General features: G+C 40.6%; 1 protein-coding gene across 2 annotated transcripts; it reads right to left on the bottom strand.

The window, feature by feature from the left end:
- Positions 1 to 407: 407 nt before the first annotated feature.
- On the bottom strand, positions 408 to 12,826 carry cab39 (calcium binding protein 39). Of its 2 annotated transcripts, none has more exons than XM_040131506.1 (9): positions 12,531 to 12,826; positions 8,614 to 8,769; positions 8,266 to 8,430; positions 7,075 to 7,193; positions 5,841 to 6,009; positions 4,621 to 4,680; positions 3,965 to 4,030; positions 3,160 to 3,303; positions 408 to 2,651 (listed from the first exon to the last, which is right to left on the bottom strand). In XM_040131506.1, the coding sequence occupies exons 2-9, from the start codon at positions 8,725 to 8,727 to the stop codon at positions 2,463 to 2,465; spliced, it is 1,026 nt and encodes a 341-aa protein (XP_039987440.1). In that variant the 5' UTR covers positions 8,728 to 8,769; positions 12,531 to 12,826; the 3' UTR covers positions 408 to 2,462. The 2 variants fall into 2 exon arrangements, with proteins under 2 accessions (XP_039987440.1, XP_039987441.1); XM_040131507.1 differs by lacking the exon at positions 12,531 to 12,826 and adding an exon at positions 10,901 to 11,274.
- Between the last annotated feature and the right edge of the window lie 8,110 nt (positions 12,827 to 20,936).

Here is a 20,936-nt window from a genome sequence, read left to right as displayed (position 1 = left end):
AGTCAATTTGCAGATGGATATTTTTCAGTTAAACCATATAAGGAGCTTATGAAATGTCTTCCTCATTCCCAACAGTATTTAAGAAATGGTTGTTGTAATCTACAACTTGACATGCTACAACATGAAAATGCTGGGTACCAACTAATTTACTTTTGTTACTAAAATATATTTTGCTGACAATACTTAAATACTGTGTAAAAACTGTGTACATTTTTGAATGCATGACCTTTGCTTTAATTGAGTATTTTTACATTGTGGTAGAGCTACTTACTGGGGTACTATCCCCACCAATTTATATACCAAGCTGATGTACATACCCCAATTATAACACATATTTGACAGATGTGCGGTTTCTGCACACAGGAAGAAAAAGACAACAGCTTTATTATATTCCAAATGTTTTTTTTTTTTTTCTTTATTTTGATTGCAGGGCCCAGGCCTTTGACACTTCTGAAAGCACCCACACACTCTATGCTGAAACTGGAGTCAAAGTCAGCATACAGCCACATAGCCAAGAGTTCAGTTTGACATTTCAATGTTGTTAAATATTTGGAAAAAAGAAACAATTCCAGTACAACATCTTTAGTACAGCATCATGCACAGCCAGTGGAGGAACATGCATGTTCAGTGCGCATGGAGGAACTGTGGGCTATCTGAGTAGAGCTGATGTCTGCACTGAGATGGTTTTTATTAGCCTGTTTGAATGTATAAATATGTCCAATTGCAGGGACCGTGTCAGTCACTGTAAAGTAACAAATCTGTGGTTTCATCAGTTTTGCTCAGCACCGTGAGGACTATCCGACATGCCCTAAGTACTCTGCTACCCACAATGCTTTACACTCATAATTGTACTGGAATTATCAACCCTCCGAAGAGAACGGCTCAAACATGAAGAGAGGGGGGAAAGTAAAATGATGTGGCAAGTTGTCTATGTCCTGATGAGCTCACCCCTGAAGCACACTCACTGTGGGGCCACACAGCACTTCCAGGCCACCAGCCAAGTGGTGAGAATGAGGGAGAGAAAACACCCCAAAAAAAAAAAAACCCCAACAAGTTAATGAAATTGAGGAGGGGGGCGGGCTCCCCAGTCCTCGACTCCAGTTAGGTGATGTTGATCGCTCAGTGCATCACAAAGTGCACAAACACACAAGCTTTAATTTTTCAGTTAATACTCTTTCAATCCCCTCCCTCCCCTTCTGCACTGCTCACAATCCTGCAGCCGTCTGAGAGATACTCAAAATGTAGATGGAGAATAAAAAGAGGATTAACAGATCCAGAGCTAATACCATGACATTCCTCTGCTGTACAAATTGTTAATATCCTATAGGTTAGCTAAATGTGAGCTGGCCCTTTAAGTTATGTACAAAGAAACCCACCAGCAACCATTTCAGCAGTAAAATGAAATGCAAAAACAATGTCATTTAAGTTGTTTGTTGTTTCTTTTATGGTTTAGAAAGTAATTTGATTACAATTAACCAAAAACGTGATGTTTCAGGTAATATATATATAATATATATTCATATGTCAAGGTTAAACAAAAATCTACAAAGCAAAAAAAAAAAAAAAAAGGCATATGTACATGTTCACCCTGTTCCAGAAAATAATCAAGAGACCCAACTCTCAGGCTTTGCCAAATTCATACCTTGCATCCCTCCCTCCTTTCCTCATGTGCTTCAAGTGCTGTGTCGTAACAAAGCGCACAGGAGGTAAATGGTTCTGTGTGATGGCATCTGAGAGCTTGTCCCCACAAATCGGTTAAATGAACCACTGTTGCTTTATTGGATGAAGGCATAGATGCGAACTGTAGCGGTTGCTGTGATGTACGTGCATTTCCGAGTCTGTGGCACTGAACATGGGAGCCAGACTGGGCAGGCCATCACAGAGTCGACGCCGGGTACAGCCTTGGATCTGTCACATTTCAAGGCATGCTACAAACACACCAATGTTCAACTTGCTCGTACCATTTCCATCACAAGGTTTTAGCTGATATTCTTCCAGTAAGTGTGTATGCATGTTTTTCTTTTAATGTAATACATATACGCGTGTAAACTTGTGTCTATTTTTGATCCTTGGTGTCTATCAGGAAGTCTGCCTTACTTAAAATGCACAGACATATTCTGTCACTATGTTTGATGGACTGTTGTGTCATTTTAATATACTTAACATGTCTCAATGTGCAAGAAAGCAGCAGCATCTATTATTTTCTCTCATTTCTTTTGAAGGAAAAAGACTGAAAAAGAAAAAAAAAAAAAAATCAAATGTTCTATGAGGAGCAGAGGAGCTGGCGACTTCCTGATGAGTTGATATGGGTACGTTTGTATTTCGTCGGTTTTTCATTTGTTTCCTCGATTTTTGTACAGAAACCAGAACAGCAGCTGCTGATGGATCCGTTAAGCAGATGTTGTCTGGATGTGTTCCAGACATGGTCCTGGTGGCTCCTCCCCCCCACGTCTGCACTTTCCTCAGGCCTCCTGTGGGGCAGGCCTCTTGAGGTCCCGGATCTGTTTGACCAGGTAAGTCTTTTCATCATTGAACTGTTCATCCTCTGTTCTGTCGTTCTGGAACTTGCTGAGAAACTCAATGAGTTTGGTCTGGTTCTTCAGCAGGATGTCAAGGATGGGCTGCGTCTTGTTGGGGTTGGCCACAAACACCTGGTAGTGGAGGAAGAAGACAAGGATTATAATATATGAAGATAATGTGTGCTACGTTTAATGCTGACCACATGTTTGATACAACTGCAAGGACGTGTGCCCACTAGGCATCTATTTTGAGTGGATTTAGAGTAGCAGCAGCTGCTTTTAGTGACACCACATTAAAGACTTCTATGTCAAATTACTTTTAACTTTTCAAAGAGGTGCTCATCTTTGTCACTTTATATGAATGATCAAAGATGAAAAGGTGGGAGTTTAAAGTTGATATTTGTCCTTGCTTAAAAGTGCAAAAAAAATAACCGGAAAGTTTTTTTGTCTGTTATTTGTTTTCATATATTTTTCTCTGCTAGCAGAATGCTGAATGCACTATACCTGAGGTAAGGTTATGAGCCTCTTGGCACCTCTGAAAATGTTTTTGTTTTTTTAACCTTCCTTTACCTCTAAGCCTTTTATTGTTTGTTAAAGATACCTCATGGACACACACCTTAAACTGTGCTTTGATTTTTACCTTAAAAACATGGAAAGCCTCAAACTGGATGTTGCGGCTTTTGTCCCGTAGCAGATTCATCATTAGTTTGAGATTCTCTGGCTTGCTGATATATTTCGTCATTATGGTGAAATTGTGCCGGTCAAGAAGCAACTCCCCCAGTAACTAGATCATTTCAGAGTGAAAAACAGCAATTATTATTAATTTGAATTTTTAAAAAAAAAATTTTTAAATTGGCAAACAGTTGCAGATTTGCCAAATTGACACAAATTACAATTGGTTAATTGTAATTTCCTTTGCCCACATAAATGTTTAGTGTAATTAGTTTGAAAAATCTGCATCATGATTGAAAATACAGGCCCATTTGACCGCCTTTAAGTGGAAATGTTACTAGTGTTAACCGACCTTAAACAGCATTAGAAATCAACAATGAAACATAACTACCAATTTGAGGGAGGGAGCGGGTTTCAATCTTGGGTAATAATTTTTGGCAGTGGGGGATCCATTTCTCTACATTTGAGATACAGATTGTGGCTTCAGAGCTACAAAATGCTTAATATTCACATTCAGGTGAAATTATGCACTAAATGTATTGTCAAAAACATTTGGCAAGTGAAGAAAACACTAGATATTAAAGTGGTTTTAAAAGACATGTCAAAAAAAAAAATTCTTGGTCCAAACACTAGATGGCAGTCATGACAAGGTGATGGGGATGGAAACGTTTAGTGAAACCAAACACTGACAAGACCCCATCTTTAAATAGCTCTCTTAACAGAGTTGCGCTACTACATGAAACCTGTTTACTGGCATGACTCAGGGTCCTTACCTTGAGGGACTGCCTTTTAGTCACGTAGTTTTCTGAGTGGAGCAACTTCTCATATTCACTAAAGAACTAGAGAGAGAGAAAGAGGTGGTGAGAGAGAGAGAGAGAGAGAGAGAAGACAGAAAGAAATAGGTGGCTGGGGGTGAGAGGGAGTGTGTCATCTAAATGCGTCAAGTAGTGGTTTTCACAATTGCATCTGTTTCTTGTATCAAAGGACAATGACAGGAAAATTAGAGATTTTCCCTCACAGACTGACAGCTACTTTGTGTTCACAGCCTGCAAATGATACCCCAAATGGCTGGTTTGATGTTGTTAGGAAAGGGACTACAGGCATGCCAAGCACTCAGACTGCCACAGTTGTAATTCACATGTAACTGGTAAAAAGGAAACAGTGTGGTTCTTCTGAAGCTTTTACAAATAGTCATCTCAGACACACTGAATTCCAATAACAGGCCAGAGCTTTAAATAACTGGTATGTGTTGCACGAAAGTAGTAGAGAAATGCGTAGAGTTAAGACTGACTGATGAATGATTCTTTGCTACCTTCATTTTTTTGTGATAAACTCTGTACTGATGAAGATTTTTGCTACATGAAAATTTTGATGTCACTTTGGGTGACACCCCATTAAATACTGGCTTTCTAATTAAGTGTGGACTCACTCTGTCATAATGTTGCTCCAGAAACTCTGCACTCAGTAGCTTGTGTCTTGTGAGGAGGTCCTGGAAATAGACAATGCAAACTATTAGAAATACATTCAGACTAATGTTTTTCGCGTAGCCTGGTCCCATTTGTCTCCATTTGGACAATGCAGGTACAACAAACTCCAACATATGCAGAAATAAGCCTGAGAAATGCATTGCAATTTTGTCAAAAAAACAGAAAACTCCTGAACCTCAAATTAGACAGAAAAATGTTTAGGGTTACAGCGTGATTATTGATATTTATGAACATAATAATTTTTAAAGACATAAGAGGACTTGATTATCTGTAGCAAATTATCGTTTTTTGGAAGGAATATAAAAGGCTTTGTATTAAAAGATCCAGGATTAAATGCCAGAATTAAAAAGTTTTAGTTTTTAGTTTTCATTAAGCTGTGGTGTAAAAGTTTGTGTGAATAGCTCAACATTTTCCCCATACTTTTAAATTTCAGTTTAAAACTGAGCAGTTTTCATAGAAGCTTAAACAAACAACAAACTACAAGAAGTGGTTTATACGCTAATATGACTTAATATAAACGGTTCATTAATCCAAGTGTAATACGTAAATATGAAATTAGGCATGACTGTGCAACTGCATCTGTTTCTAGTAATATTTAATCAGAAATTGAATTCAAGTGGAACATTTCTGGGATTTTTGAACAGGATTTTCACAACAGCCACCATGACTTTCTGTTTTGAAGGTTAGAGGCAGATTCATGACAGCTCTAAATCATAACTCAAAACTCTGCATATAAACCCTGTCTTTCCCATTATAGCAGCTCCAAATCCAATCTCCAACTCTGTTTGTGTCAATGTGTCATTATAATGGCAATATCAGCAGTAGCAGCAGCAGCCACTTGCAGCCAATGCATTATCAAATTTCCTGTTTGAGGTTTCATGTTAGTTACAATATTTTAAATTATATAATGTAAAACCACCACCACCACCAACAACAAAGTAGCAGAAAGTAGGAAATAGGGACACTGAAGATAGATGTCATGAAACTGTAAAAAGCATCTCTGCTCATCTCTTACAGTATGTCAATTCATAAATTTTGAAATTATGCTTTTGGTTTCTTTTGCAAAAGAGTCAATGGTTTAACATCTACGGAGTAAGCTTTCTCAGAGCATTACTCAAACAAAATCAGCCTAGATCCAACAGCTGAACAACTTTCAACTTACTTTGAAAGTGGCAAATGCGTCTGAGGCAATGTCGAACGTGGACATCTCCACATATCTGAAGAAGTCATAGAACTGCTCTGACCACAGTGTGATTTTAGCCAGTGGTTCATGTCTGATGCACTCCCTCAACATGATACCGCAGTTTAGGGCAATCTCTGGAGACTCATACCTGGACAAAACAGCAACACAAGACAAAAGTATATTGAACTGTTGATAGCAAAGGAGAGCAAACCTAGAGGTACAAGAGGTAAGTGAGGTGCCTAATGTTCTGTCATAATCATGAAATACAGTGTTAGACATGACCAACTTTGCTAATTAGATCATTAATGAAGATAACTGATTAATTATTTCTGTAAAAAGATGTTTGCACACGGTGTAGGGTCTCTCAGAAGACTGCTTTGTTATAAACATTTAAATGGGGTCTCTTAGGTGTAATTGAACAAACACAAAATAATGAAATACACCAGTCATGTAAAGTTGTGGCATATAATGCATTTCATAGCCAAAATGTGCCAATCAAGGGAGTGAATGTGGTAAAGCTGCTGTTAGTCTGGAGCATCAACGTGTGTCAAAGATCTGAAATAGGAAAGTGGTGCGTCCATCCTTAGCTTGCAAATGTGACACATAAAGAACATCTGCCAAATATGTGTTAGGCAAAGGTATCAAACCCAATTAATTTTTCAAACAATATGTAACACAAATATATTTGGGATTTTTAACTCGTTTTTGGACAATCTAGTTTTTTGTTATTTATTAAAGTGGAATGAAGATTTAAAAAAAAATATTCAAATATAAATCTGGCTTTAAAAGCATGAAATCCTAGGAAGAGCTTCGGCTTCTCTACATTCCTGGGCACAATACTGATATAAGTTCAAATACTGTCATCTTTACCAGTTGTTTTTGTGTTTGTAGTCACTATTGCTTCATGGAGAAAAGAAGACTCATGGAGCAAAGGAAAAACTTCTAAAAAATCATCAGCAATAGTTTAAACTTATATCACAGGAAGCTGGAAAGGCACAGCTTCTACCAAAATACAATGTTGCTTCATTGGCATAAACATTTGAGCCTATTTTCATTCTTCCTCTTTAGGCACAGCCACTCCATTAGAAAACGTTTCCTTTTATGTAAGGAAGTTACTTAGGAAGTTTCTTGGACTACTCCATAATGTGTTAACATGTACAAGAATTTTAATGATCAAGGGGAACATAATTACTCTGTGTGTGTGTTTCCTTACCCTTTAAGCAACATAAAGAGGATATTCTGCTGGGTGCAGAGGTACTCCACCGTGGGTGTCCGAGTGCCAATTTGACGCCTCAAAATGTTGTTGAAGATCTGAGCAACATCTTTTTTACCCTGATGGTAACAGATAAAGAATTAATAGCTTGATAACGCTAAAGTTTGTATGTAAAGTTTGATTTCGGCTATATTGCCTTGTAAAATGATCACTCAGAGAGAAAGTTAGATGCTCATTCACGTCTATGCAGCTGCCATGTGGTCAATTAAATGAGACGCATATAAAAGATGGGCCTCCGGAGGGAAAGCCTGACTTCACACTCGTGAGGTAAAATTACTGTACACTCTCTTCTATGGAAAGTAGCTAAGGTTTGTCCAAACATTTGCTAGATTTGTCACTAGGTGCTCACTAAAGGGATGTGAAAAGTCGATTATTCTAGCAACAAAAGTGCTTAGTTAGCAACATTATCTGTAAACGACCCCTTTTGATGATATAGAAACTGTTTGTGCCAATTCATTTTGAAAAAAGCAACAGCCATAGGGAAACTCCAACACTCGGCTGGCTGACTAATGGTGTAACTTAAGCACTCAGTCAGTCATGGACATATGCGTTTCTGGGGATGGCCTCGCTGTGGCAGACCAGCCAAAAAAAGGTCATACTGATAGAAATTCAGCATACACCAAATGAATGCAGAAATGTTTTAAACATCTGTTAAGTCGCTGTCATATTTCTCTGTTGCACTTGAGTGATTTGCAATTCTTCACCAGCTTTTGCCTTTAAACAGGAAAGGAGACTTGTAGACAGTTAAAGAGGAAGAGAGAGATCACACAACAAAATGAATCATGCTGTGATAGGATGAGTCAGGGAAGCCTGCAGTAGCAGTTACGACACAGCACCAGTCTGACATATTGCAGCGAGACATGACTTTACCCACATATCGACATAGGCAGGTCTGTCACATATACCAAACTGTCCTCACTACTGAGTGTACATTTTTAAAACCTATGGATCCCTTTCTCTCACAAGACACATTCTTACTCTATACATACCTTAGATAAACTAAGACCACTTCACTGCACGCTCTTAGTATTAAATCGTTAATCCTATATTTCCCATACTTTCACACTCATTCATTCAATATTTTTCTCCTCCTTTTTGTTCTACTCCTACAAAGGACACATGAAGTCTCACCTCAAAGTCGATGAGCTGCAGGTCTGCTATCAGGGTGCTAAGTAGGCCACTGTTGTAGAGCTCCTGGGCTAGCTGGGCCACTGCTTCGGTCTGGGGCTCTTTCTCATTAGTCCCATATAGGATCTCCTTCATGGCCACCAGGCTCTTTGACACCTCCTCTGTGGCCTAAATATATGCATACGTATTTACACACAGCAATATAAAGACTATAAAATGGACATCACATTATTTCAAGCTTTAGAAAGCTCCCTTAAAAATTACTTTTTTGGCTCCAATTGACATTTCAGACGTGATAAATTCCACAAGTGAAAGTGACGAACAACTAAAATTGTGTGAGATTCACCGTACCTTCTCTGCCTTTTTGTCAGAGATGTCATGCTTCTCAAGCACTGTCATGCTATCCTTAAGGTTCTTGACGATGTCTGCCGGCGACTTGTGGGACTTGCCAAAGGGGAAAGGCATGGCGGAGAGTTACCACGAGCAACCAGGCAGCGGACTGTCCACCTGAGGAATTAAATATAAAACTGGATCAGAGCCCTTTCAAGATGGAGGAACCTACGTTAATGTTGTTGCACTATACATTTTATTTACAGACAATATCTATCTAATACTGTACTCAAGCTAGTGTTGTAGAAAACTACAGAAGTGGGTGGTGTAGTAATAAAGACGGTGATTACAAAAATATAGCCTGTAACTCACAAATTATTTTGTAATCATACTCATGCAGACATAGCAATCAGATCATGCAAGTCTGGGCAAAAACTGACAAAACAGATCTTAAGAATGTAGATATAGGTCAACTACGTGTGGATCTTCAACAACAAATCATAAGTTTAAGATTATACTAACTTCACATATGGCTGGGTCTTATGTCAGGTCAGTATGTAGTATTATTTAATGCACAATATGAAAATACAACTATCTTGACATTGTGTATGTATTAGACAATGTAAATCCCAAAATTATCTAATAAAGCTCACTGAACTCTCACTTAAACTACCACTCCCCTATTTGTCACTCGCTGCTCATGTGGTGAGAAGTGATCAATATTGCATTATATTATTACACCATCTCTTGCAATAAGTCGTTTATACTTTAGCACCAGTGATGTGATGCTTTCTTTTGTGTTACTGAGACAAATGCATTTACTTTCTTTTCTACAGATATTTAAACTTCATTAAATCGGACATAACTCCAGTTTATGGCAGTTTGTTATTAAAATAACAGAACACTATTCACGCTGCTGTGTCTGTTAAAATCATCCCATATGTTTATAAATCTTTCTGAACTGAACACTTATAATAAGCCAGTGAATGCAGTGCAGGTTTGAGTCATTTGTACAAAATACAAATATACACATTGCACCTTTTTAGAAGATTGTTTTCCTATAATATAGAATATGATAGTTGCACAGATACTGTTTTGTATTGTAGATGTGTTTCATCCTATATGAGACTTGTAAAATAATCATTTGAGTTGTGACACTACTGTTGTTATTGTGGGCAAATTATCTTGCAACATTGTGAGTTACCCTGTGATTCCTAGCCCTAGAGTAGAGTATGAAAAACAACTTCAGATTAAGAGAGAAAAGCAGGTAGTGCTGTTCGAGCTTATCCCCAAAAAACCTACTGTTGGTGGGCTAAGTCTGGTTTCCACAACTTAAGTCCATCTTTCAGACCTAATGCAATTGTTGCTCTGGTGTGGTCATGTGGAGCAAAGACAGGTACACTCCAAGTATCCCAATGAAAAGCACTACTAGCACCTGCTGTAAAACGAACTACATTGGCACGTAACCCTGAATGCCAAACTGTGATTTATGCCCTAATGAACAATAAAATACAAAGGCACCGGAGGGAAAAAATATGTATCTAACCTCTAATTCGTCACTGAGCAATAGTACAATCTACAATCTCAACTGGTTAATGTTAGTAAACGATTAACCATACAGTATTTGCTGTGATGTAGGCCTTCTTACACCATGACATAGCCTCAAACCTTTGTATGATTCACTACCTGTACAGTGACTAACATATATCTAAGTAAACACATTACTAAACATATTGTACTATAGAGAGTCTTCTCTCTATACAAAAACCTCTGTCCTAGGATAAAAATGAACCATGATACAAAAGCCACAGCAGTGGAATGGGCAATGCAACTGACAGATGTGACAACCCTATCTCAATGCTGCTTTTATTTAACTGGGTTACTTAACAAGGACCCTTATCTACTCATTTCACTGACCCAACCTACCACCTTACATACACTATGGGGCAAAAGGCAAATTTTCTGAACGGATAAGCAATAACCAATAAGCTGAGAGAGCCCGGGCTATCACAGAGTTTAATTAGCAACACAGCAGCCTAAATGTGCTTCTTTGCTAACAGTATGGTTTGTGTAGAATGGCTACAAAACCTATTCTAAGAACCCAAGACAGAAAAACATATAAATTAAAACTTAATCTCAGTCTCATGATCATTTTAACTAAAAAGATTTGCCTTAAGCTTGGTACACAGTGAGACATCCGTTTCCAGTATGATACTAAGGTGTGCCACAAAACATCAACACAAGTCATTTAGTCACTTAGAGGTACATCAAACACTAAGAGGCACTGGTTTAAAAGTATAAAACCAACCTGTTGTCTTCCCGAGATCCTCTAAGCTCTAAACACAAACCCTCCAGCAGTCAGACTCTCTCTCTCAGGTCTTGGCAGGGAGTCCACATTTAGAAAGCAACGCTGAGGCCAGGAATATAAACCAAGCAACGCCGAAGTGGGAGGTGCAGTTCACCATTCATATATGATTTGTCACGAGTGACTGGGCTGAAATATTAAACCTGTCCCTTATTTCACTGGTGAATCAAGCACCTGAGTTGTGCATTCTTACAGCTTCAATAGTGTAAACACACCTCAACTTCGCCAGGTGGCCAAATCCGTCTTTCACACAGGCTAATGCTCGTTAATGTAGCCAGCAGGCAGCACAGGAGAACCGCCCCTCTGCTCCTGACCCGCTTCAGTATCATTGACGCAAATAGGGAGGAAACACATATGGCAGGTTCAAAATCAGCTGGTCACCTTTAACCCACAATGACTCCATTACTTGTCAGCTATCGTGTGCTGGAGTACTGTCAGGCCACCAAATGTCAGAGGTGCTGTGGGCCTGACCTTTCCACAAACTGACCTAACATGGCCCTGCAGACGAAACAAAGTCCAAACCCCTGCCAACTGTCTTAAAGGAAAAAAATACCGTCATGTTAGGCACACCAGACTTTACACATCCAGGCATACAACAGCCTGACCTATAGTTACCCACCAAAAAAACAGTAAAACAGTGTCAGAGGACAGTTCAGACGTGAACGTCACTCCCACCCTTCAGTCCAAACAGCAGCATGCTCTACTATCATCTGGCAGCGAGCTAACGACCACTGCGACCAGTTAGCTAATGCTAGTTCGGTCATTTAGCTAACTTATTTACATGTGTAGCAAAGCTATTTCTGCTGCACTTATTATCTAATGTAAAAAAATCGCATAACCTAAAAACTTAAACAAGTTGCAAACCTACTGCTCTGTAAGTTGGTCAACATGAACCTGACAGTGAGCACCGCCCATCTGTGTTCTCCATGCCTGGTTTGTGATGGTATAAAGCCTTCCAACTTTGCGCAATGTTAACAAAATGGATACTTGCTCACTGAGTAATTCTGTGTTTATCAAATGCACGACAACAGAGCCCCAGTAATATATGTGATTCAGCTACCTCTGCTCTTTACTTGACAGCTCAATCTGTTTGAAAGCTAACGTGGCCTATAATATTTCAATCACTGTCCCCTAACAACAGTGCTGCTGGTTTGCCTGTGCAAGTGTGTGTATTGTCGACACAGAAGGCCTCGGTAGGCCTAATGCTTAATAACCCTATCTAGCTGCTCTAGTTTCATATAAAATAGTTAACAATGTAGGGAGTAAGTTTATGGTAGTCGCTTTTGTAACGTAATATTGATAACATCAGTTAGCTAGCTTAGCATTACGTTAGCCAGGCCTGGCAGCGGCTCCTCGCGCTAGTTCTATCAAGCCCATGCCTGACTTTAGCAGATCATCAACAGTGGGCTAGGTTCGGCTAAAACGTACCTGCCTTCTGAGAGCTGTCCAGCAAGCTAACGTTATCAAATGTAGCTAACTAGCTAACTTTAAGGCAACCGTTTTTAGCTTAAGAAGCCTTACACTACAATGCCTGCAAATATTTATTCATAACATTATACATACAACATAATACCTTGCAAACGGCGTTTTTACTAGTTTCCTCTGATTTGTCAAGACAGCAAAAGGCAACTCGGGGGCTCCTCGGAACAAAAAATGCTTTGTTTTCCTTGTTCGTCGCCTCCCCTTGTTTGTACTATAGTTAATTGTGCGGCCCCTGTTTCCTAGTTCTTTCTCTGAGTCGGACTGGTAACGCCAGTAGCGGAGCGGTGGTCACTGCAACAGCGTCTACTGCCTCCTCTGGCAGTCCGATGTCACGACAACACTGGTGGTGGCACTGCGCGAGGATGGCAGGTGATCGTAGGAGGGCGCGCTCACCCCGTGGACAAATTATTGGACGTTTGGAATGAGTTCCCCCCCCACTGTGCATGGGATAGTACATAGGAGGCTAAGTACCTCAGCAAGTACAAATTTGAAGTACTTGTGTGAAACGCGTGTTTTCTGCTATTTTATACTTATACTCCTTTACATTTATTTGTCTGCCATAGTTACCTAGCACTGCAGATTAAGATGTAAATATCAAACATGATTGTCTTAGAAAATATGGCACAATTTGACAGTGAACTACCAAACAGTATATAAAATCATTAAAACTACCCCCATCACGACAAACTACAACAACTGCTTACACATTCATGCATCAGTAATAATATTCAAGAATATTGATATATTATTATATAGAAGTCTAAAATATATGGAAGTACCAATATGCTGAGAGATTATTGAGTGACGTCTACATTTTTTTTTTTTTTTTCAGTTAGCTGCTGGTTATTGAAAGTTGCAGAGGGACGCTGGTCCTAGAGCTACCTTTTTGAATCCTCAGGCTGCCTGGAGGCCTGAAAATGCCTGTCCTAAAAAGTTAGATGAATTATTAAACTGAAGCCGACTGCCAGAGACTGCACTCAAAGGCTGAGGCTGCAACTTAAAGGCAGTGGCTGCACTGGCTGGCTGTCAGAAGCTGCAGGTGGACACTGGGGTTCCAGCTGACTTGTGATAGCTGCTGAGGCTGGAAAGAGCAGGAGGCGGCTGGGGCAGAGGCTGGTACACAAAAGCTCTGCCCAGATGCTGGTACTGAGGTCCTGAGAAAAGCAAGGTTGTACACAGCAAAGATCTCCACATAATTAAAACAAGTAAAATGACATATTCAAGGTGCCCATGTTCTTTTTAACTGTGCTTTATATGTACTCTCTAAATGTGACCTTACAGGCGGTAGCTGCAAATGCAAAAAGGCTGTAAACTGGGGGTGGAAGGAGCACTTGGGACCTGCAAAGAGGCTGGCTGATTACAAGATGTCAATCAAGATATCAATTCAAAGGCTGGGGCTGCAATCAGCTCCTTCAAAACTCTAGTTGGAAGCTGGGGCTGTTGCTGACTTTATTAAATATGAAGCTGCAGGCGAAGGCTGGGCCAGAGGCTGGTTGACAAAGGCTGTCGATGAATGCTCGTACTGTAATGGAGAGAATCAAGGTTGCACAGAACAAACCGCCATATTAGTAAAAACACAAAATAGCATATTCAATGTATCATGTTTTACTTTGTTTTAAAGATATGCTTTTATAGATATACTTTTTATTAAATTGTTATTAAATGTCATCTTACAGGTATTAGTTGCAGGTGGAAGTCAAGGTTGGTTGTCAGAGGCTGTAGGCAGAGGCTGGGACTGCAATCTGCCTTTGGAGGCTCTTTGTGGAACATGGGGCTGTTCTGGCTTTCTTAAGATGAGGCTATAGATGGATGTTGGGGCAGAGGCTGGCTAACAGAATTTGCATGCAGAGGCTGTGGTGGATTCTGGTTACCAAAGGTTGTAGCTGTAGATGATTGCCAGAAGCTGTAAGGTGACACTGGGTTTCAAAACAATTAGTAAACACAGAATAATTAAGCTTCAGCAGTTTTTTTCTCAAAATAGTGGATGCAGGCAGAAGAAACTGCTGGCACAACAGGTGAGGGCTGCAACTGGTATTTTAAAAGTACTGTGTGGAGGTAGTAAGAGCTGCAGATGGGCAATGGTGAGGCTGGCTGTCAAGGTCTGAAGACAGCGGCTGAGAATGCATCTTGCTCCGAGACTGCCTGCCGAAGTGTTCAGGCATAGGCTGATGTGAAAGCTGAGGTTGGATGCTAAATACTGAACGCAGTGGCTGGGATTGCAGCTTAGACTGGCTGTCAGAGGCTTAAGGCCGGGGCTAAAACCGGAAGTAGCAGGGGAAGGCTGAATCCACAGATGGCTGCTGGAACCTGCATGCAGACACTGTAACTGTGGCTGGCTGACAAATGCTTTAACTGCAGACTGTTCCTGTCCATGACTGTCAGACACTGGAGGAGGTCACTAGATCTGCACTGTTATAGCTACAGGAGGACGTAGGAACTGCAGCTGACTAGTGATACATGCAGGTTGAAGCTAAGGCTACGCATCAATGGCTGTAGGCCGAGGTATACGTTGCAGCTTACTGTTGTGAGTTGATGGTCATGGAGGTTACTAAAGTGACAGGTGCGGAATGGGGTTGAGAGTGGTTGCCAAACTAATTAGGTTAGGGATGACACTATAGCCTGCCGCCAGAAGCTGCAGACTAAGGTTGAGTCTTTCGCTTACAGGCAGCAGTTGCAGGTGGAAACTGAGGCGGGTTGCCAGAGGCTATCAGTGGTCAGTGTGGCTAAATCTGGAAGCAGCTGATGCAGGCTGGGGCATAGTCTCTGGTTGATGCAAGGTCGATGCAGCAGTTTTCAGAGGTTGAGGCAGATGATGGATCAGGTTGCTGAAAACTGCAAGTGGAGGATGGATTTTGTTTTCTCTTAAATTCTGTTTGTGGAGGTGGTGGCTTGGGCTGAGACTGGTTTCTGAATACCTCTTCCTGATGGCTTATGTGATAGCTGGCTGTCAGATGGTCATAGTGATGGCTGGGGTTTCAGCTGCTCCCTGGAAGATGTTGATGGAAAGCTGGGGCCATAGTCAAATTTTTAAAAGTTAAGTGCAGCTGGCTTCTGGAAACTGTAGGCCGCGGATGGTCCTGGAGGTTTTTTGTTTTACTATGAGTGTAAAGGTGGAGAAAAGAGCTGAAACTGTATTGTGAAGAATTTTGGTGATGGCTGATGCTGCAGCTGGCTGCCCAAATCTTTAAGCAAAGGCTGTCGTAGCTTTCAGGCAGCAGCTGCAGGGGGAAACTTCATTCAGACTTCATTCAGTAGTTGGAATGACCTTCAGCCTTTCTACAGAAGGTTTCAGGAAGACTTCGCTGAGAGGCAAAGGTTCAAGTTAAAAGTAACAGATTGAGGTTGATGCCTAAAGTGAGAGCATGAAGCGTTATGCGGACCCTGGGTGGTGTTTGTTGGCAAAGGCTTCAAGTATAGACTGTGGCTGCAGATGGCTGGCAGACACCACAGGGTGTCCACTGTCTGTATGGCAGAAGCTGCAGTTGTCAACAGGGGCTGCATCTTTGGCAATAGCTGTAGGTTTCAGGTGAGGCTGGCGCAGCTGGATATCACTAGCTGTAGGCTGATGTACAGGGGATGCAGTCTGCCTCCGAAAGTTTGCTTCTGAAAGCTTCAGGTGGTTACTAGTGGCTGGAGATGTAGCTGGCGGTTAGATGGTACTGATGGCAAACGAGGCTGTGGTTGGCTCCTGAAAGGTCTTGATGGAGAACTGGGCCCATAGCTGGATAATTTAAAGTTCTGGAATGCATGAAGCAAACCATGGAGGATGGACGCTTTAATAAGAAGCTGTGCCGTCTTCTGTTTTTTGAAGGCAGGGTGTGGAGGCAGGAAAAGTTAGTTTTGCTTTTTTCCTACTAGGCACCCAAGGGTCTGGTTCACCCAAGATATTCAGGTCAAAATTTTAATTCATCCATTACTTTGTTTAATAACCAAATACCTGCAAAACGAATGACATCCCCATCAGCCTTGGCTGTACTTTGTGCTAATTAGTAAATGTTTAAAGGCTAACACGCTAATGGTGGTATACCTGCTATACGACAGCATGTTTGCATTGCCATTGTGTGCATGTTTGCATAAGCATATTAGCAATTAGCTCAAGGCACCACTTTGACTAAGTAAAGCACTGTTCCTGGTTATTGAATGAGTGCACTTTAATTGAGATGTCTACATCACGACTTTTGTTTTTAAGAATTTTCAGAGACTAAATAGGTCTACGTGAGAACACTCATGAGTTGGACCAGTGCTCAGAGGTACTACAAGGAGCACTACACAGACCTTGCTAGTGTGAGGAACATAGCTGAGGACAAGATCAAGATGCTCGTGGAGGAGGTTTCATGGAAATGGTCAGATGGTTAGCTCATGCACATGACTTCATTCAGTAGTTGGAATGAGCTTCAGCCTGATAAAATCATACATTCCTGTGTTACTGCAACTAATAGGAATGCTCAAAACTGTAGCAACAAATATGCTTTTGTCTGCAGCAGTGAGTTATGTTAAGTTCTCAAAAGCTTCCAGTTTACTATATGAACATATCATCATTATAAAATTACTTTGCCATTGGATTCAGCGAGGAAGCAGGTGGTGAAGGTGACAATGACAAAATCAGACTCGTCCCGTGAGTTGGAAGAGATGCAGGACGCGTTTGAATGTAAAGCAGAAATGTTATTTACATTTTGTTAGTTTAGGCAGTTTTACACCTAAAGATCCTGCATACGCACCTGGAAAATATTTCTTCACTGATGTGTGTTTTACTACTTAAAGTTACTACGTGTAGAATTTTTACCTGACGGGTTTAGAAGCAGGTATCGCTGTCAACACCAAGTCTTCTTTAGCAACACTTGTGGCATGACTCCAGTGTTGGAAATGTCAGCACATCATTTGGACCAGACTGAAATTCCCTGACAGGATGAATTACAGAAAAAATCAAATAATGCTAATTAGCAAATGTAAGCATGCTGACCCGCTAAACTAAAATGGTGAGCAGGGTATACACACATAGACCTTCTAAACACTGTCACTGTGCATGTTAGTATGCTGATGTTAGCATTTAGCTCAAAGCACTGCTGCGCTGCCTCACATACTGTGGCCGTAGACTATTTTTGTTGATGAGACCATTGGATGGTGCTATATTCCAAAAGTTTAAAATCCTACACTTTGTACCCTAATGGAATAAATGTTTCTGATCATTTCAACCAGAGACTGAAGGACCACAGCCTGGGTGAATAAGTCAAACTGAAATGGATGAAGCAGCCTGATGGGAAGATCTTCCATTTAAATGACACAGAAGAGGAGACGGAAAAAGAAAAAAATATGGTGGATAAAAGCATATTGTGCGCTGTATAAAGATTACAGCACAAGGTTTGTTTATGTCATATAAATTTGGACTGGTCTTCACTTGTGCTGTGTTGGAATATAAAAACTCTTTTTTTTCACTTTCGAAAATAATTGCTGTTTTCTCATTTATAGAATCTGTATTTGTATTCATTATTATTCTACTTTATATTTCACTAATCTATATTTCACGGTTTTATTAAAAAAAAAAAAATTTAAATCTTTATTTTTGCTCGTCAAGTCGTATATCAATCTTTTTTTTTTATTCAAATGTAAATGTGTTGAGACATTTCACATTTGTTTTTTTAATTTGGAGAAAAACACAAACGTTCTCTGCAGTAAATAATTTTAATGCATTAATGCGTTAACATTAATAACCTCTAATGACTACACTGTGACAACATGTTATATTCTTTGGCATAAATAAGGATCGCAAGTTGTTAGAACTTAGGAATAGATCACAACTATAATAATTTTTCTTGATGACAGTTAAGTGATCGAAGCTTGTCATGTGTCTCAGATGGGTCACGTGGTCATTTCTATGACGCTTCAATCAAATGTAAAAAACATTAAAATACAGCTTGATGGTTGCTGGTCATACAAATTATGCTGTTACAAGGAATAGTTGGATCTCATGGTGGATCACTCTTTACCATATTTTGCTAATAACACAATTGACATTACTGGACAACTAGAGAATCATAAGTGTCAATCAAATCACAAGTGAGTACACTGTACAAATGAATGTTACTTCAATTAAGAGTAAATTAACAGGCAAAATTTCAAAGTTGTATATGTAATTATAACTTACTCCAGCTTAAAGAATGTTAAAGTAACTGAAAAGGAATGTTGGACAAATGCAGAACAGATGCCGAACTTAAGAAATGATGCTGTACTGTCTAACTTAAAATTGTATTTATTATTTGTAAGTGTGTTGTCTTGAAATTTTGAGTTTTCTCAATTTCTTCATTTTTACAGTGATGAAATTTTGCTGCTGACATTCATAATCTGTGCGCGATGATTTAGAATGTTTTTCTTGACCCTCTGACCCGTCATCTCTCACAACTGTCTGGCCAAATACAGACCCTCTTGTTTTCACTGTTATCAAATTACTGTTTGATAAAAGTAATATTTTCATCTAAACGTCAACATTGCATCAAGGAACCTGTTGACAGGGTACTTTAGAATTGTAAGTTTGCAAAAGGCAGTTCCTTTATGAAATTAGGTGTTCTCATCCTGTCATCTTTGTCATTGAATAACAAATCCGATACGATCATGTTGTCTGGAAAAAGCAGTGGGAGGGCAAACTATGAATCTAAAAATGGTGTGTGTGTGTGTGTGTGTGTGTGTGTGTGCGTGCGTGTTTTTCTATAGTTGTGTGGACAAGGTTTGATTTGAAACCACCATTGTGAGGACAGTTTGGCCAGTCCTCACAACATTAAAGGGCTGTTTGAGGGTTAAGAGTTGGTTTTAGGGTTCAGGTTCGAACTAGGTTTAGGTTAGGGTTAGGGTAAGGGGCTAGGGAGTGGATTATGTCAATGAATGTCCTAACAAAGATTGGACTACATGTTAATGTGTATGTCTGTTAAGGGCTGCATTTGGGGACACATTTCAGACTAATGACCAGTTAATTGGGGACGGCTTGTCCAATTAGGGACAAAAGCTGTGTCCCCAATTGGGGAAAAGCTGATTTTCGGCTCAGCGGTTAAGGTTAGGGTTAGGCAAGAAACGGTTATGGTTAGGGTGGGTCTCCAGGAAATTAATGCAACTCTATGTAATGTCCCCAAAAGTTACCAAGGTCAACATGTGTGTGTGTGTGTGTGTGTGTGTGTGTGTGTGTGTGTGTGTGTGTGTGTGTGTGTGTGTGTGTGTGTGTGTTTGAGTGTGAGTGGTATTCCTCAATATTTTCTGCAGGACTAGGCGGGTCTGGTTCCATACTGGTGCCAAGTAAACCTGTCACACATTAAAGTCGCTTAGGAAGGGTTCAAACAAACAGATGAGTGTGAAACTGAAAGAGTGAAAGAACACGGACATTTTTGTTAGTTATAGTTTATGTCGGTTCCCATGGCAAAGGCCAGGGAAAAGACTGTGACATTGAAACTTGTAGAAAATGACATAATTCGGGGGTTTCTGGACTATCCAAATAGGCCTAGTTGATGCGCTTCTGAAACTATGTTGTAGGTGATCCATTTGGCTGCGTCTTCGCAGAATGTTTGATTGGATACTATCCATTACACCAACTGCACTGGTCATCCACTGGTCACCTGCCAAAGCCTCAGCGTCCTCCTCCTCCTCCTCCTCCTCCTCGGCCGGACTGTCCACCCTCTCTGGAGGTTATTACTCTCTTCATGCTGATTAGGTTTGGATGAATGGCGATCTTTGTTTGGCTCCGGTTCCCACGACCCGGCATTCGCCTGGCAGTCGCGTGGCTCAAAACCTCCCTCCCCCACCCCCCTCCTCCAAAGGGACCCAAAGGTGGGTGGACATCTGGTCAATCTGACATCTGCTCTCTAACAGTTACCAGCAGATTCGAGAACATCTGAAAACACGGGGTGTGATCAAAGCAGGTAAAATACAGTGCGCGACTTGTTGCTCGTGGAAGAAAAGTCCTTCTGTGCTTCTCAAAGAGAAGAGATGTGTGTTAGGTCACTATTAGTCTGACTCTCCTGCCGCAGCCAGCTGCTAAGCAACTGTGATGCTGGGATTAGAAGGATTTATATGCGTTTACTTGGGAATCAGAGTTAGAATAATATCGAAGATGATACGGGCGAACCTGTTCTTTATATGGGACGATATGGTCTCAGGTGATTTGTCAGCGTATTGTGTCTTCCCCTGAGCTGTGATGGAGCATGTCCGGCTTATTTGCAGGTAGTGTAATGTTGCTCCTGAAAAGAATGAGCGAGGGGCTCCCCGGAGCAAAGCACGGTAACTGCACACTCTTGTTCATCCCTGGGAGAGGAGGGAAACCGCACTTTTTTGTTGGGCGCCCGGTGGAGAGGGGGTGGTGCGTGGTTTCAGGCTGGACATCTGTCGCTTTAGAGTCCCCCCCCCCCCTTTTTTTTTTTCTAGGTCGGGTCTCTGTGTTATTGAATGGAGCCAGTGACCTGTCAGTCTTGACTGATGGGACCCCGTGTGTGGGAAAATTCCGCAGCCAAAGAGCCGGAGC

Source organism: Xiphias gladius, chromosome 7, assembly GCF_016859285.1.
Source record: "Xiphias gladius isolate SHS-SW01 ecotype Sanya breed wild chromosome 7, ASM1685928v1, whole genome shotgun sequence".
In the NCBI taxonomy this organism is placed as follows: Eukaryota; Metazoa; Chordata; class Actinopteri; order Istiophoriformes; family Xiphiidae; genus Xiphias; species Xiphias gladius.
Note: the sequence above shows the minus strand (reverse complement) of the source record. Positions and strands in the feature narration are given on the sequence as shown.

Coding starts and splice junctions, on each gene's coding strand:
- cab39 (XM_040131506.1), bottom strand. CDS start 8,727: ATGCCTTTCCCCTTTGGCAAGTCCCACAAGTCGCCGGCAGACATCGTC. Junction 8,431..8,613: donor CTGACAAAAAGGCAGAGAAG/GTACGGTGAATC, acceptor GCATATATTTAG/GCCACAGAGGAGGTGTCAAA. Junction 7,194..8,265: donor TGCAGCTCATCGACTTTGAG/GTGAGACTTCAT, acceptor TGTTACCATCAG/GGTAAAAAAGATGTTGCTCA.